Below are 16,553 nucleotides of genomic sequence, written 5' to 3'. Positions count from 1 at the left end.
TTCGGTAGCTTACGTTCCAATAGATTTACTATCTTGGTTTTTTTCCTTGATTTAGGGTATAAATCTGGCCAAGAAACAAAAGTGCTTGAAGAGCACTTCAGAAGCCATTTCAAATGTCATACTATAACTATACTACAAGAATTACCGCCTGTAAGTCCCGGAGACGTGATGATCATGCATAAAAAACATCAAATTTCAGTCTGTTTTCTAAGATACTCGTCATGGTATCGTACATGCGAACACAGCTACTAGTATCTAGCGTACAATTTTCACAGGCCACATGTTTTGTATGAAAGCAGCCGAAAAAATGCTCACACATATGCAGTAGCTACAAAGTGAGCACACAATTTCCATTTGTGAAAGGGTAGCTATACTTGGTCCGGTTTTTATCCGGTTCCCTTGCAAAATCCAGATGGCTAGTTCCAACAAAGACGCCTCGGGTGTTGAGCGTTATTCTTCTTGACATCTTGAAATGTACATCTATAGATATCACCTCCTGATCATGTCGATGATAAATGGTGTAACTGTCTATAATTGACAGGTGACAGTGTGTCGTCGGTAACTGGTGTAGCCAGACTTTTATTGCACGTAGAGAGACAAAAACACAGGTGTCTTCCGACTTTCTTAAGATAGGGTTCTTCACGTGATCACCTGATCCTAACTGAAGCAGATTTGAAAGTATTTCCCACGTATCTGTAGAAAACCTGTCCAATTCGATAAACTAAATGTCAAAGGTAAATCTCACAGGCTGCCTCAAACAAATGACTGTTTACGTGGGACGCTATCTGAATTAGGTGCTAAAGGGTAATTATCTGCCAGCGGGCCTCACACTGAATCCAGCGTCAAAACGAAGCAATTAGTAAATTCCAGATTTGAAAGTTTCAGCGTCGCGAGTTAGTAAATACGGAGCGAAATAGGACAGAATAGAATTGCAAAATTTTCTACCCGTGTATATCTAAACACATTCTAACGCCACACGCCCCATAAGTGGACACACGCTTTCTGGCCGATCAAACAAGTCATCATTCCAACAAAAAAAACACACATAAAAATAGTAGATAAACGTAATTTCCCAAGCTAAGCTACAGTAAATCTAGAGGTAATATTACTATGAACGTTTAATATGCGTAGATTTACACCACGTTTGTTAGTTGGTCATGAGGTCATGGGGCAATTCAGTTTTCAACAGTATAAGTCAGTGGACAGTTTCACAGTTCCATATCATGTTAAAACAATAAGATTTTTGTAAACAGTTTTAAAAAAAAAGATTTATATTGGCCTTACGGCACGAGACAAATATATTGGTTTTGTTTATGTATAAACGTGTAAAAGCGCGCGAAGCTCGGGACATGTATATTAGTTAAATGTAAGAATATACTTTAGTTTGCTTAATTACGTTCTTTAATCATTTTGACAAGTTCAAGATGAAAACTAAGCCAAACTGCGCTACGGGGAAAATGAAATACTCAGCTATCTGGCCCTACAGTCTCAGGCACATATATACGTGCTTATTTTACACACACACGAATAGCTTTATCTCTCATCTGCACAGTTTAAACACGTCATAACAAAAAATGAGAATACACTAAAATGACTGTTAAGTAAACAAGATATGCTTATATATATATATACAGTCTGGAGGCAAATTGTAATCTTACTCTGCCGAGACTTAAACGCGTGGACAGATTATAGGGTCGAGTCTGACGATGCTCATTTCTAGGTCAATGTAATTAGATTTGAAAAAGGTGCATTCGATAGTTGCAACAATTGTAATGTTTTTTTATTTAAAGAACTGTTGTTAAATTTCAAAATTTTTCACTTTATACGTCCCCAGCCAGTTTTATGGATAGACGAAATTGAAGTGCTCGGGGAAAACCATCGACCTTTGGCAAGATAGTTTCCCACGTGTGATGTACAGGTATATGCAAATCATATTACACAACACAAGAGGCCTTCTACCTGTGCAAACGGTCACATGGGCGCCGTTGACCAATTCATGCGATCACCAATGCCCCCTGAACGGTGGGATCAGGGAAATTGACAAATTCCGGGTTTGAACCCGCATCGTGTGTATCAGCGACTGAGAGCAACAATTGTATATCCGTGCCCATATATACATACATACTCACTTTTGTTATTTTCATTACGTGCGTGGCATACGCAATTAAATATCTGGCCTTCGCTTCTTGAAGTTTTTGAATGCTACAAAATAGCATTTTATATGCAAACAAATGCCATTTACTCTATTAGCGAGAAAACATTACCTGGCGCAAACCTTGAAAATCCCTGAAAACATTCTACCTTATAAAAACGAAAACAAGCAACCTTATACGTGTTAAAACGCTTTAACTGAAAAGTTTTTGTCGCGTGATATCGTACTATAATTCCTTTAACCTTAACCCATACATCTTACAGGCGACCTTTCTGCATATAGCAATCCGATTTATGTAATTTTTTTAAAGCCCCACGATTACTATGAGCATTCATGCCATTATAATACCTGCATAACCTTCATTTAAGTATAATGAACAAGACAGGGCCATTGAAAACTATGTCACGAACTCTTAATACATTTGAAAAGAAAAAGGAAAGCGGGTAGCCACAACGGAGTATTTGCCCCACTGAGAGGATTATAACGTTTCGGTAGGCCACAGCGGTATACAGACATACAAGTAGTATAAATATACTACATGAATACAATACATACAAATGTGGAAACATTTGCTTAGTCATTGGTGTTATCCCACACCTTGTCATATTAATAAACATATAACACGCCAGATAACCATCTGTAATAAAGTAAAACGTTGAAAAAGACGAGTAGTTCGCAAGAAGATGTGCGCAATATATAAATGCTACTAACTGGTATACACACCGTATCCAAGACCCTAGTCTAAAACATCAACAAAAACTTTAAAAACAAGAAAAAATCTGTTTTGTCAGTAAGGACTTTGCTTCATATATCCTAGTTGAAGAAAGAACGTGATGGGGGTAGGGTGGCTGAACTTGTGAAAGGGTTTTAAAAGTTTTAATATTCACTTCCACCAATGTTACAGCTCAATATACCATCGCTGTTTTTTTTTTCTTCTCTTAGAAATGGAATGATAGAGTGGGAATTGCTTGTTACGTCAAATAGACAGTGCTTCAACATAATACAAATATAATACTCTATAATACAAACGTCAAAACATCTTTAAGGTCGGGTTGGGTCGGGTTGGGTCGGGTTGGGTGGGTTTGTCTTGTTGGAATAGCACGCGTAAAAAGTTGAGAAAAATAGCCGAAGTGTGATGGGTGTTACAATTCAAAATCATTTTATCTAAGGATTATTTCGGCGTTATCAAAAATAATCATGTACTCCACACAATACGCACCATTCTCACCTTCCTGGGCGTTATGAAGAGACTCACTGAAATAGGTGTTAGTGGCATATGTAAATTTTATCACTTTTATCACATTTATTATTAGATATTATAATTCGAGAGGTTAGCAAATGATCTTAAATCGATAGCTCATTTTAATACCCCAAGGACGTATACCTTTTGTACGCAGTTAATACACAGAATTTAACATATGTCTTTTTCATCATAGGGAATTGATTGAAAGTAACTTGTGATGAAAATGTGTATGTTTTCTATCATGTTTATGTATTATATGTATATGTTCCGGGCATCTGAATTGGCCAATATTTTCACTGGTCAGCCAGATATATTTCCATGGTCGACATCTTCGCACATGGACTACGGGCAAATATATAGACTTTAATCGCCACCCAGTTTCGTCTCAACCTGTTAAATGTTGTGTCTATAACGAGACAATAAGGCTGGACACCGGCAAGAGAGAAAGAAAGAGAGTGAACCAGTTCAAGCGGAACAAACGCTCCAAATTCTCTGAGTCAGTTGATTTCTAAATAGGATGTCCTGCGCTATACGACGTTTCACCCGTCGCTTTTCATGTAAACACTGGCTTTACAAACATCAAGACGTGTACGGATTGGACTCCACATGATTTCGTGTTGAAATAAACCGGTTTTTAAATACGATCAAGTCCACTTCAACTGTTCACTCGTACAAACATACATACAATTATATATGCAAATACAGTGGCTATCCTTGCACTGAGTTTAACTTGAGCGACAAAAATTTACAGGTATAGAAATGCGACTTTCCTAGTGTAGAAGTGGCTATAGTTTTGCACAGACGAATAAGAAAATAAGAAAGAAAAAAAAAACAGTAAACAATTATCTCTTACCTGGAATCCCTCCGTCTATGCCATGAATCTTTAAACTGACTACAATGATGATGATTTTACAAACTGCAAGCGATGAAATGAACATGGGTGACATGCGCCTGTTGTCATAGTCCTGCCATGTAGATTTCTACTTGGCTCACTTGTCGTTGTTGGTTTCACGTAACTTTCACATGACGCGGTTGCACCTGTGAAGCTAATCACATAAAACACATGATATGAATTGGACACAGTACGAAGTGCCCGCTGTAACCCACGTACGTACGTGCACCTGGCCGGCACAGCACACCTGGCTTGATCTCAATCAGGTATTCACGTGTTGGTTACGCGAATCCACGTTCAGCTTCGTTTTTTACTTGACGCACGGCTTGAGTTAAATTCAAATACCTGCCACAGCTATTTCCATGTAATAAAAATAAAAGTGACGACAAAACCTGAGTAGGATGAAAATCAGTTAGTGATCTCACACTTCCCGTTTAACAACTGTATACGATCGACCGTGTATATTCAGCGACGATCAAAGCAGTTACTTGTATCGCCTTGGTCTTGTCGATATCACATCCAAGGGGCTATGTACGTTTCTCCCCGCAACAGGTATAGATACAGGTGAGGGGCCAGATCGAGGCTAGTCCCGTGTAAACGAAGAATTCTTTCCGTGAACGATACTCTCTCGTCCCCTGTAAATAAGCCCTTGTATTTCTCCTAGTCTACGGTCACCGCAACTCATCAGAGCTCTGGAGGAGGTAGGTGCGGGAACCGTTAAGGTTGAACTGTCTTCACTAGTTATCAGCCTACCACTTTGACTGTGTCACGGGCCACTGCGATTATACATCCAGCTTGTGTTAGCCAGTTTGAACGGGCTATTCGGTACACACATGCACGCATGCACACACACAGCACGATAAAGCAGCAACAAAAAAGGAGAACCGAGTTTGTTTGGGCCTTTGACAATGTCTGGGACTTTACTCTATGAGGCTCTACATGGTGCGAGGAAAGTAAGTTACACAAGAAATGTTTTTTGATTGTGTCTTTATAATACTATTTAATTAGTGTCCTGCGATAAAATATAATACCATTTCGCTTTTCGTCGGGTTTTAGTGTTATATATCGTGATCGAAATGGTCCGTAAGATATTTTATTCACGAGAAATCTCACAATCTCGAAGCTTCACTTTTGAACCTCCGCTGTCGAGGGCCAATCGTTTGTTGATTTCTTACTGGAATTCGCTTTGGCATATTTTATTTATGAAAAACAGATAGTTTCTATGTGGCTTGAAGGATTCGTATGTTTGCCAGACAATACCGATTTCACGATAAGTTTCCTGTAAACCTTAGAAATACCTTGGGCTTGTGCTATAGACAAATATGATTTAAGGCATAGCCTTGATGTGATTACGGTGTAAGAATAAATCTAATCTCCATAAAATCGCCATATTTTTTTTTGAAGAAGGGTCGGGCACAACTACGCCATTGTACTCACTTTCTCGCCCGTCCCCATCCTGTGTTTCATTTGAGCCAAAAGGCCATGCTTTTTTCGTCTCCGCTCCCACCCTCTGAATATATTTCTACACGATCTGACAGCCTCGCTGTGTGAAGCCTCTAAATTGACAAACGGCCTGACAGACAACGCAGTTTTATCACAGAATATATGGTAATTATATTTACCGGTAAGTATATTTTGTGAAGTCTAAAGTTAAATTACATGTGGCCATGAAAGATCGTTTATAGCCTATTTTAATAACAATCTGGACAGTATGAATTAATGCATATTTAAGCTTTTCATCGGCATTTGGGATTCGGTTTGATTACGATATGAGGAGATTTATTCGCTGCCGTCCGCAGCGAGGTGCAGTGGTTTCCTTTTCCGTGATTCTGCCGGGTTTCCTCCAGCCATAAACCTCACCGTCATCATATTTAAGAGAAATATGAATATTTAACACGGCCTCACCTATCAGGAGATCTGTTTGCTAGACTTGGTCAGGTGAACTGGTTTCTTCTTGATTTTGCCAAGTTTTCTCCAGTTATAAAGCTGACCTTCATCATGCATAATATGTGGGAAATATTCAGTAACGCAGCTTACCAAAACGTATCACGAAATTTATTTGTTAGCTGGTGACGAGCAGCGGTTTCCTCTTGAATCTGCCATGTTTCCACCAGCCATAACCTCACTCGTCATCATATGTATACATAAATGAAATTTTCAGCAGCGCGGCTTACTATAACGTATCAGGAAATTTATTTGCTAGCTGGTGATGAGCACCGATTTCTTTTTGACCCTACCAGGTTTTCTCAAACCAAGCCTGACCGTATTCATGACTGAGGCCTAAAACATCAATGGCGGAAAAACGACATAAATGTAGAGTGCTGTCCCTTTGTCTGAGTTTTGTCCCTTTGTGTGTAATGGGAGAGTTGTAAATTTGGGATTCCTGGTACATCACTGGTCAGAGACCAATCAACTGTGACGAGAACGACACCTTAGCTGAAACGAGGACTTGTAGTCAAATATCTGACTTTGATTATGTAATTGTAAAGTCATCGACAAGCTCTTCCTGACCTCTTATTCATAACGTCTCTTTAGCTTATGTGGATAAGTAGCGTTGTTTTATCATTACGTGTTTGTACGAGAATTAGTGTAATTATAAAAGCTGTGATTGAATTGGTTGTATTATATATCACTGTTGATTTGCAGCACCTTTTCTTTAGCTGGACGGGTTTGTATACGAATGCCAACAATGAAGCTTAAAGTTTGGATCCTAAATACAAACAGCACTGTAATCAATTTGAGTAACACCACTTGCATATGCCGTGTAAAAGTTCCACTTTTCTCAGTGGAAAAGCCCGCACTTTAAAGCATTCCAACAACTATATATACCGATCGATCAAACTTTGAACACCGTATCCTTGACGTTAAACACGAGCCATTCACTTAACGAGAGGCGTCCGTGCAACAGGGCGTCAACGTATTTTCATAGCTACTGAGAATTTGCCTTTTTTCGTCCACCCTCACTTATGCATGTTGTGCAATAATTGGTCACACAAGATCAGGTCATTTCTATCAAATGTTTTTGTTCAAGATCAGCAAATATAAAACTTTTAATCGCAGAATCCTGCGTTTGGTTGGCCATGTTCAGAAAGAAACACAGCGTTTCCAATGAAACAAATCTATGCTTCGAAATAGACATTCGAATTCCAGTCTTCAACCAATATGGACGTTCCAGGGGCCGCTTGCATGAAAGTTTACTTAGAACAAGAGAATTTGGCTTCTAAGCCTGCTCTAGAAATATAACAATTTAACAAAAAGTTTGTTGTTTGAGTGATGCTAGAATATATTCTCTTATTCCAGCAGATTATTGTGTTAAATATAGTAATCCTTCTGTTAAATATAGCACACCTATTCTGTTTATTAAACATAAAGATTATATTAGAATAACAGGATATTATGTTGAATATGACACATTGCTATGTTATAATACATTCCAGCATTACCTAGCGAAGTGCACTTTCTGTATTCTCGAGTATGGCGATGAACTACAATCAGAAAATACTACTACAGAAATAACTACAATCTCTGGGACTAGGTCAATTTTTAAAGCAGGTAAACCAACCAAGCAGTGTGTCATTACACGTAGTACCATTTGTTAGACCCTGTGTGTGATGTGAGGATTCCGATCATCACCACAACGTATTAATACAAAAACTAGTGTGTCAAGGTTATTCCATCAAAAGCCTTCACTCTACGTTTGTTAAGTTTTACCATGAGTGTAATTCTGTTGTAAGTAAATGTGGACAGTGCGTCTAGAATCTTTGGCACTGTGCTTCATGACTGTGTTTAATTCCGCTTAACCCGGTGCTAGGGGACGTATATTCCTTGTGTTCAAGGAGCCTCTGTGGCTCAGTCGGTTAGCCCGCTAGCGCACTGTAATGACCCAGGAGTCTCTCATCAATGCGGTCGCTATGAGTTCAAGTCCACCTCATGCTGGCTTCCTCTCCGCCCGTAAGCAGGAAGGTCTGCCAGCAACCTGCGGATGGTCGTGGGTTTCCCCCAGGCTCTGCCCGGTTTCCTCCCACCTTAATGCTGGCCGCCGTCGTATAAGTGAAATGTTCCCGAGTACAGCGTAAAACACCAATCAAATAAATAAAATAAATCATTGTGTTCAATTAAACCGCCACATTGGATAAATGATCTATTGCTATGAAAGCGCAACTGAGATAAATGGTTTATTATCGACATCTTACATACTAGCATGGTACACGATTTGCTTATTGATTCCACTCATTCACTCATTCACTCATAGGACATTTCTTGCCTCTTTCTAACATCATTGAAAACTATCGACCGCTTCTAGTTGCAGGATTCCGCCCTAATTTAACAATTTATAGACTTTGGTGGTTTGTGTTAAACGTCGTTTTGGGAATTGGACTTGATATTATTGACCTGTAACGTTCATATTTGTTCATGTCTGGTATATGAATTTCTGTTTCGACGCATAGACAGACCGTATTTCTTACCCAATCAGAAAGTTGCTACTCTGAAACCAATATGTGGATAAACGGTTGAATGGCCTGAACTTTTGAAATCTTTTGTAAATAATACTTATTATTTTGGGGGTCTTCACTAAGAACAGTTATTTGTACAAGCTTTGAAGTCTTCACTAAGAACAGTTATTTTTACAGGCTTTGAAGTCTTCACTAAGAACAGTTATTTGTACAGGCTTTGAAGTCTTCACTAAGAACAGTTATTTGTACAGGCTTTGAAGTCTTCACTAAGAACAGTTATTTGTACAGACGTCTTCACCAAGAACACCTATTGCTTTTGTAAGGCTTTACATTGTTTTCCTGTTATTGCTTATCAAATGTGATCACAACACAGCATTTTGAGTAATAAAGACCATTGACGTCTAATAAATTACAATTAACATCACTGTACGCTTTTTACCTTAATCCTACTTGACAGACCCCAATAGCACAGTTGGTAGAGCATCCGCTTCGGGAGGCGGTAGATCCAGGGTCAGTCCTGGGTCGAGTCCCACCTAAGACCTAAAAAAGAGGAAGTTGTAACTTCCTCGCTGGGCGTTCAGCATGAAGGGGATAGTGCAACGACTGGTTGACGTGTATCAGTATAATGGCTCGGGTGGGGCTGCTTTCTTGCCTTCGGTTAGTCGTATAGTGAAGCCGCACTAGATAAAGGAGCGGTGGAAACCCGTCCTGCAACAAGGAGGTACATTACACATACATGCACCCTAAGGAATCCTTCGTCGTCATATGACTGAAAAATTGTTAAGTACGACGTTAAACCCCAAGCATTCACTCACTCACTTAATCTTGCTTAAGTCATGGTGCTATGGGGGGTTCGTATAAGGTGCATCATACAATATAACCATTACATAAACAGATGGAAAAAAGTTAATTCAGGTAAATTGAATCAGAGGCCAGATTTCACCACTGGGCAACTATCACGCTGCCGTCGCTGCTCTCCGTTTACTCTTCGTTTACTCTTCACATTGTTATCTTTTATAAGTATATATGTGAGGTCTTCACTTCGAATAGATAGTGGGTTTTTTTGTGTGCTTTAGAGTTGAAGTCAATTTTCAAGCGATATTCAAGCGATATCTTGAATTGTAATTGAATTGAAGCATTGCAATTATTCAGCATCACTACGTGTTTTTTTCTCTCTCTCCAAAGTATTCACACAGAGCGCAGGCATGTTGTATTTGCTCGGGCCTACTATAAGTCTAGTCCCATCGTTACATCACGGTCGAGGAGATGTTTGCAAAAGGCGTCAGCGGTGCTATGGTTAACATGTATAAAGCTTTTGCACGTCCTCAGTTTACCGTGTAAACCAAACCAACCCCTTTTCAACCTGTTGCATCTTTTCAAAGGCTTTACTGGTCGTTAAGGTCTACCTTACAAAAGAGTCGACTACGCCAAAGTATGTCTGGTTTATTCCGGATACTGGATGTGTGATTCTCGCGTGAAACCATGGTTTCGTCACGTGTACTCCATTGTGACAAAGAATGAGAAGAAGAGCGATTAACGCGAGGTCTAAAGACCTGCATGTGTGTCTGTTGCAAGTGTTAATTTGGTTTATACTGCCATCATCAGATTTTTTGGCTTCACACATAATATTGTGAAATGAAATATGTGCTCAGGACGAGAATATATTCATGTACCAATGATATTATCACGCAAAACAAATGTTTCGCACACTGGAAATGTTTTTACAAAGACGTCAGCTGTGTGCACTGATACAAGTATAAATAGTCACGTAACCGAATAATGTCGCTTATATTCTTGGTGATTGTTTGAACTTGTGGGGCGTATATTACGTAACTTGTGAAATGATCACACAATCTAATTAAAGATAAGTTTACCTGCGTAGCTTGTCATAATGTGATACCAAAACCCCATTTCTCACGCGTGCTATCCATCAACCTAAATTTGTTGCGCGACATTGCAAAATAATCCAAATGAAATATGGTGAAATGGAAAATATCAAAATGAATCAAATCTTACTTTATCAACTTATAACAGAGTGCACCTGTATAAATTAAGCGGTTGTGAAAATAAGTCAGAACTTTTTCTTGTAATCTGATTCCAGGTTCTATGCTGACCTCACTGTATTTGTCAGCTGCACAACTGCTTTTATGGACCTCTATAGTGAGTGAGTGAGTGAGTGAATGCTTGGGGTTTAACGTCGTGCTAACGTCGTAACAGTTTTTCAGTCATTTGAGTGAGCGAGTGAGAGCTTGAGGTTTAATGTCGTACTTAACAATCTTTCAGTCATATGACGACGAAGGAATCCTTAGAGTGCATGTCATGTGCCTACTTGTTGCAGGACGGATTTCCACCGCTCTGTTATCTAGTGCGGCTTCACTAAGATGACTAACCGAAGGCAAGTAAGCGGCCCCGCCCGAGCCATTATACTGATACGGGTCAACCAGTCGTTGCACCATGCTCTTAATGCTTAACGCATGCGAGGAAGTTACAACATTCCTCTTTTAAAGTCTGTGATTCGACCCAGGGTTGACCCTGGCGAAATGGTGTGTGTACGGATACTGTGTCGTCTTGTGGCAGGGCGAGTCCATTCCACCAACGTCCTGCCGCCACTGAAGTATCATGCCGAATACCCCAGACGTGACACCCCACCGAGTCACATTATACTGACACCAACGTCCTGTTTCCTTGCTCTAACCTCTCAGCATTGAGCGCCAAGCGAGGCAGCAGCAAGCCTTTGGTATGGCCCGACCTGGGTTTGATCCCGGAGTCTGCCGCTTTCTACGATACTCTAACCATTAGGCCACCGAGGCGATCAAAATGCACCATGTACATGTATTTGGTGCATTATATGGTAAAGTATTACACCCTAGGAAATTCGGTGTTCTTCACACACAACATCGACCTTATTGCATCCTGTAAGGGGAAATTATTTGAGTGTACACATAGTATTACTTAACAGCCATGGGAGTTATACATGTATTGTAAATTATTATATTAGGTATGTATAAACACAAATTTCGTAAAGTAACAACTGACCATCATGGATGTCATGCACATTACTGGCCTATATTTACACATTATAGTAAGTCATTGTTACCCAGCTTGTGCTAATTTTGTTTTGCCATTTACTATATATGTATTAAATCTGCTCACCGGTTAAATAACCCATCACGCGCATCACTGTGACGAAAGATTAATAGAAAAACTACCGTTGTCATCTGTGTTTAGCTAATGATGTTCATAAAGTTTCTGCTTTGTAATGCAAGCAAAGATTAGAGAAAAAAAAAACGCAGTTGACACACGCTGAATTTGCGTGGTCAAGAGATCAACCAGGCCTATTTATATCATGTATATCGTAATTTTTAAAAAATGCTTTGTATAAGTGTCCGTGTAAAACGTCGCTGAGAGGGATATGGCGTGTGTCTGTCAACAGCATCGATTGTGTTTGTCACGAAGATCACGAAGCACGCAGTACGTTGAGTTATTGCACTCACGTACGATAGACATGACGTCAGGTTACGGAACGCCCAAACACAGATGACCTTTATTCACAAATTTCTGTTTGTTTATTAACTTTATTCTTACTTAATCGTCGTATGCCAGATTTTAACCTTATATACGATGGCGGTCAGCTATAATCGTGGGCGAAACCGTGAACCATCGACCGTTGGCGAGCTGCTGACTAGCTTTCGCACGTGTAACATAATATTGGTATACTATACAAGCGGCCACAGGAGCATGGTCGATATTTTAGATCGTCTATTGCCACCAAGTTTTCATGAACACAAGAGCGGCCGATAAATTCCCAATCCAAGTCTGGGATTGAATCCTTACCTCGTGTTCTTCTACCAACGCAAAGGCTAGCGCCTCTAACCACACCTTCACCAGTTTTAATATCATTTCTTCACTTCACCTAGACTCAACAGAATAAGTATATATGGTTGTAATTGAGAGGCTTGACCGCATCGTGTAATCAATGTCGATTATCCTTGAGGGCAACTGGCACTTGGTCAGTTAGACTGCGCGTTTAAATTTATCGATGACCGCTGCGACTTTCCGTCAGGAAATTTGTCACATACCTGACCACGTATGGACGACCTCCCCCCCCCCCCCCGCCGCCCACACACACACATCCACAAACATGATCGCCCATTTGTAAGTAAAAATCTTAGGGTACTGCACGAAATATAGTCTAAATGACCACATAGCGGTAACTTCTAAATATACATGTACAATATCTGCTAATTTTTTTCATGAATCAGAAGACGCTACATGGAAGACTGTGTAAACAGTAGCCGTTACTTTCACGTATAGTAGCAGAATGATATAAGTGTACCTGGAAACGTACAGCTAGTTACATACGATATATACTGGTACATTTGGGCTTGTTTGAAACTGTAAGTATTAGGGATTAGTTTCATAAAGCGTACTTAGAGTGTAAGTAACCGGTAGACAAGTGCACTTCATATATCTGTAGAACAGGCATGCGCATTGTCATGGTGTAGATAGGGCAAAGGCCTAGTTTGTTATATACGTACGCTGCCCGAAACCAGTCACAAGCGCATTCTACAAAACGATTTTTGGCTGAAGTCAAAATTTACAAGTTCAGTATTGTGCATAGTTTTATTCCCAGTGAGTCCTATAAACAAATTTCAAATTTCTTAACAAAACACCTACCATGATTAAGTAAATGATTACTTTGGTACAGCATCTCGTACCATTTACAAAATACTGTTCCAGGGAACGGATTTTGTCCCGTTAATTCTAAAATCCAAATTAAAATTTATCCCAGTCAGACACATAATTGCTGAAGTCCGAAGGATGAAAACTTTATTAGATGTTCTGAAAGCACGTGATCTGTACCAGGTAATACTGATTTAATTTCCATGGGAACAAGCCAGTGCATCTGTTAGAGTATTACTGGTAGCACATTTTGTGAATAACGATTTAACATCGCAGAAAATGTGTGCAAAGGGAGATTACTGCATCTGACATACTAAAAGAGATGGTTATTATTCTTTTGAAATAATACGTCTGAATTTTTTCTCCCGTTGCTGATCCTTCGTCTTGTTTGTCACTGTACCCAATTATTTGTCCATTTATGTATTCGTTCACACAGTCTGTAAGTGTAATTTATATTTATTGCAATCATGATATTATTCACAAAGGATTATTTTGTGATGCTGTTTGAAAGGACGAGACCAACGAATTTCGACTGGGCTTCAGTTGTCTCTAGATGCGTTCTCGTAAACAAAAGACCGGCGCCCACGTAAATCAGTTTAAATATAAGCGAGTAATTGATAAACGCTAACAAGGACGCGTGTCGTGCATATAGACAGTGAAACAACAACATAAAACTACTGTCAGCACACACAATCTGATAAATTAGAACTGTGTTGTAGCTATTTGCGAAAATATAGACCTATATGCGTCACTCATATCGAACATTTCCTTGTACTTAAAAGAACGTCCATCATGAGGATGTGTATATACAGTTGATTGTAAAAATTGCAAAAATTCACATCTTGCTCATTACGTGTAACCGATCTGATACATACAGCTACAGACCTGTAGATTATAATGTATTATGATATAGCTGATCATTTTACTGGCGAAACCCAATACGGTTTACGTTGCTCAGTATATGCTAGCCGCACAGCTGTCTTTTCTATGTTATGTAGAAGGGTACATGTAGGTACTTAGTGTCAGAAAGTTTAACCTACGTTATTTCAGCGAAATATGGTCAACTCTTATTCAACCAAATCGCATATCTGACAATCGTATAGGAATTATCCAACTTCAGTAAAGTACTACACAGTCATACCTGATTTACATCGATTTCACCACATTTTCACCACAAAGACGTTGTATTTATTTATTTTTTTTCATTTCTCAGTCACTGTGAGACAGGGTTAGTCACTTTCCTGAGATAGGCCCCTATGTGATACTTAAATTTTGAGCCTCCCCATGATTTGCTTTATGGATATTGGGTACATGTGTATGATCAGATGAACAAATGTAAAATGATAGTGCGCATGCAGTGGAAGCGAGATATCCAAAAGGTGGGTGATAATATATATATATATATATATATATATATATATATATATATATATATATATATATATATATATATATATATATATATATATACCTTTATATGTCACATAGACAAAAAGTTAAATGTCATATAACAATTCCTACCATACGTTTGAGTACCTAAAATGACGCTTTATCCACTTCACCCACCTCACCGGTCACTACTATATTTCAAACTGTGGATATGAGTTTGTCACTTCGTCATAAGATGTGTGCACTGTGAACGTGTGCACTGTGAACGTGTGCACTGTGAACGGGCAGATATGAAACCGAAGCATATAAAATTCAGGCTAGGCTTCCTACTCTAATGAAATATGGCCTGGCATGAAATGCCGTGCCATACACCAAAAGACTTATGGGCCTAGTATGATTCTAAACAGTCAGCAAGTCAAATGCTGTCTGATCCAGTGTTTCGAACCTATGCACATGTATGTCTAATAAAACTGATTTGACGGCCTGCGGTATAGGCCTATATCCAACCGTTTGCAAGTAAACATTCGAAACGCTACAAACACTACCCCAGCGGGTTACAGGCCTAAATCCCGTGTAGAGTCCATCCTGGGTAAAATGTGGAATTATGCAGGTTTATATGTAGGCCTGAATAACACTACACGCATCCAGAATATGTGAATGACGTAGGTGTTGGGAACAAGTCTTTCACATGACCGATGCATATAGATTTTGGCAAATAGCTACAACACAGACCAGCATTACATCACCAGACACTGTATGCATGCTGACAGTATGGTATTATGTTGTTGTTGTTCTGCCTACATACACCACATTCTTCACTTTCGTTTTAGGGTTAATTAATTACTCGCTTATAATAAAACTGATTTAAATGGGCGCTGGTGTTCTGTTTATGAAAAAGCATTTAGAAACAACTGAAACCCAGTTGAAAATCGTTGGTCTGTTAAAATGCCATTTACAATCTCATATGGATCGGAAAATGCCAGGTGGTCATCACTTGATTGAGGTAAAATTGATTTATTTATTTCACAAATTTGTTTAATGTTTTACGCCATACTCAATAATATTTCACTTATACGACGGCAGCCAGCATTATGGTGGGAGGAAACCCTGGACCATCCGCAGGTTGTTGCAAACCTTCTCACGCACGTGGGAACCTGCGCATGGTAGTGTGTTTCCCCCAGGCTCTGCCCTGTTACCTTTGACCATTATTATGGCCACCGTTGTAGAAGTGAAATATCCTCGAGTACGGCATAAAACACCAATAAATAATAAATAAATAAATGTGGAACAGCTGATCTAACGATACACTGACGTTCCAAGCAATAGGTTCTACTGAGCCCCACTGACTAGACGATAGGCCCAATGGAACATGTAAAAAAATGTAAAAACAGGAACCCCAAAAATGTGCGCCTTCTATCGGAAAATCACGTTTAGGACTATCGAATTATGGATTGCCAGGTAGTTCTAAGTGTTGAAAAAGCCCGTGGATCGAGCAAAATGGTAAAAGAATAAAACACCACCGCTTTTTGTCCTACCTGACTTGAATTATTTTTTTTTTTGATAGAACAGATCCATGCATTAGGAACATAGTTATCTTAAAATGAGGCTCGGCTGGGGCGTTTCGCACTTGAATTTACATCTTTTATTTAGGCCTAATACACCCAACAATAAAAACGTCATACCGATGACTCCAGACATCGAGATAACACTGAACAAGAAAAACAATCTATGACAAAATGA

The 16,553-nt window shown here is 39.3% G+C and overlaps 1 protein-coding gene across 2 annotated transcripts in view; it reads right to left on the bottom strand.

Annotated features, from left to right (window-relative positions):
• The window catches only part of LOC135473890 (uncharacterized), a 36,260-nt gene extending 27,032 nt beyond the window's left edge, over positions 1–9,228 (bottom strand). The window contains exon 1 of one of the 2 annotated variants that reach the window (XM_064753832.1): positions 9,181–9,228. Coding sequence is in view for 1 of the 2 variants with exons in the window: in XM_064753824.1 (XP_064609894.1) it covers positions 4,249–4,342 (94 nt within the window). In the remaining variant the exon portion in view is untranslated. Of the gene's footprint in view, positions 1–4,248; positions 5,092–9,180 lie in introns of those variants that run through there. The other variant, XM_064753824.1, reaches the window with a different exon arrangement.
• Between the last annotated feature and the right edge of the window lie 7,325 nt (positions 9,229–16,553).

This window comes from Liolophura sinensis, chromosome 1 (assembly GCF_032854445.1).
Source record: "Liolophura sinensis isolate JHLJ2023 chromosome 1, CUHK_Ljap_v2, whole genome shotgun sequence".
NCBI classification, from domain to species: Eukaryota; Metazoa; Mollusca; class Polyplacophora; order Chitonida; family Chitonidae; genus Liolophura; species Liolophura sinensis.
This window is presented reverse-complemented; position numbering and strand designations above follow the sequence as displayed.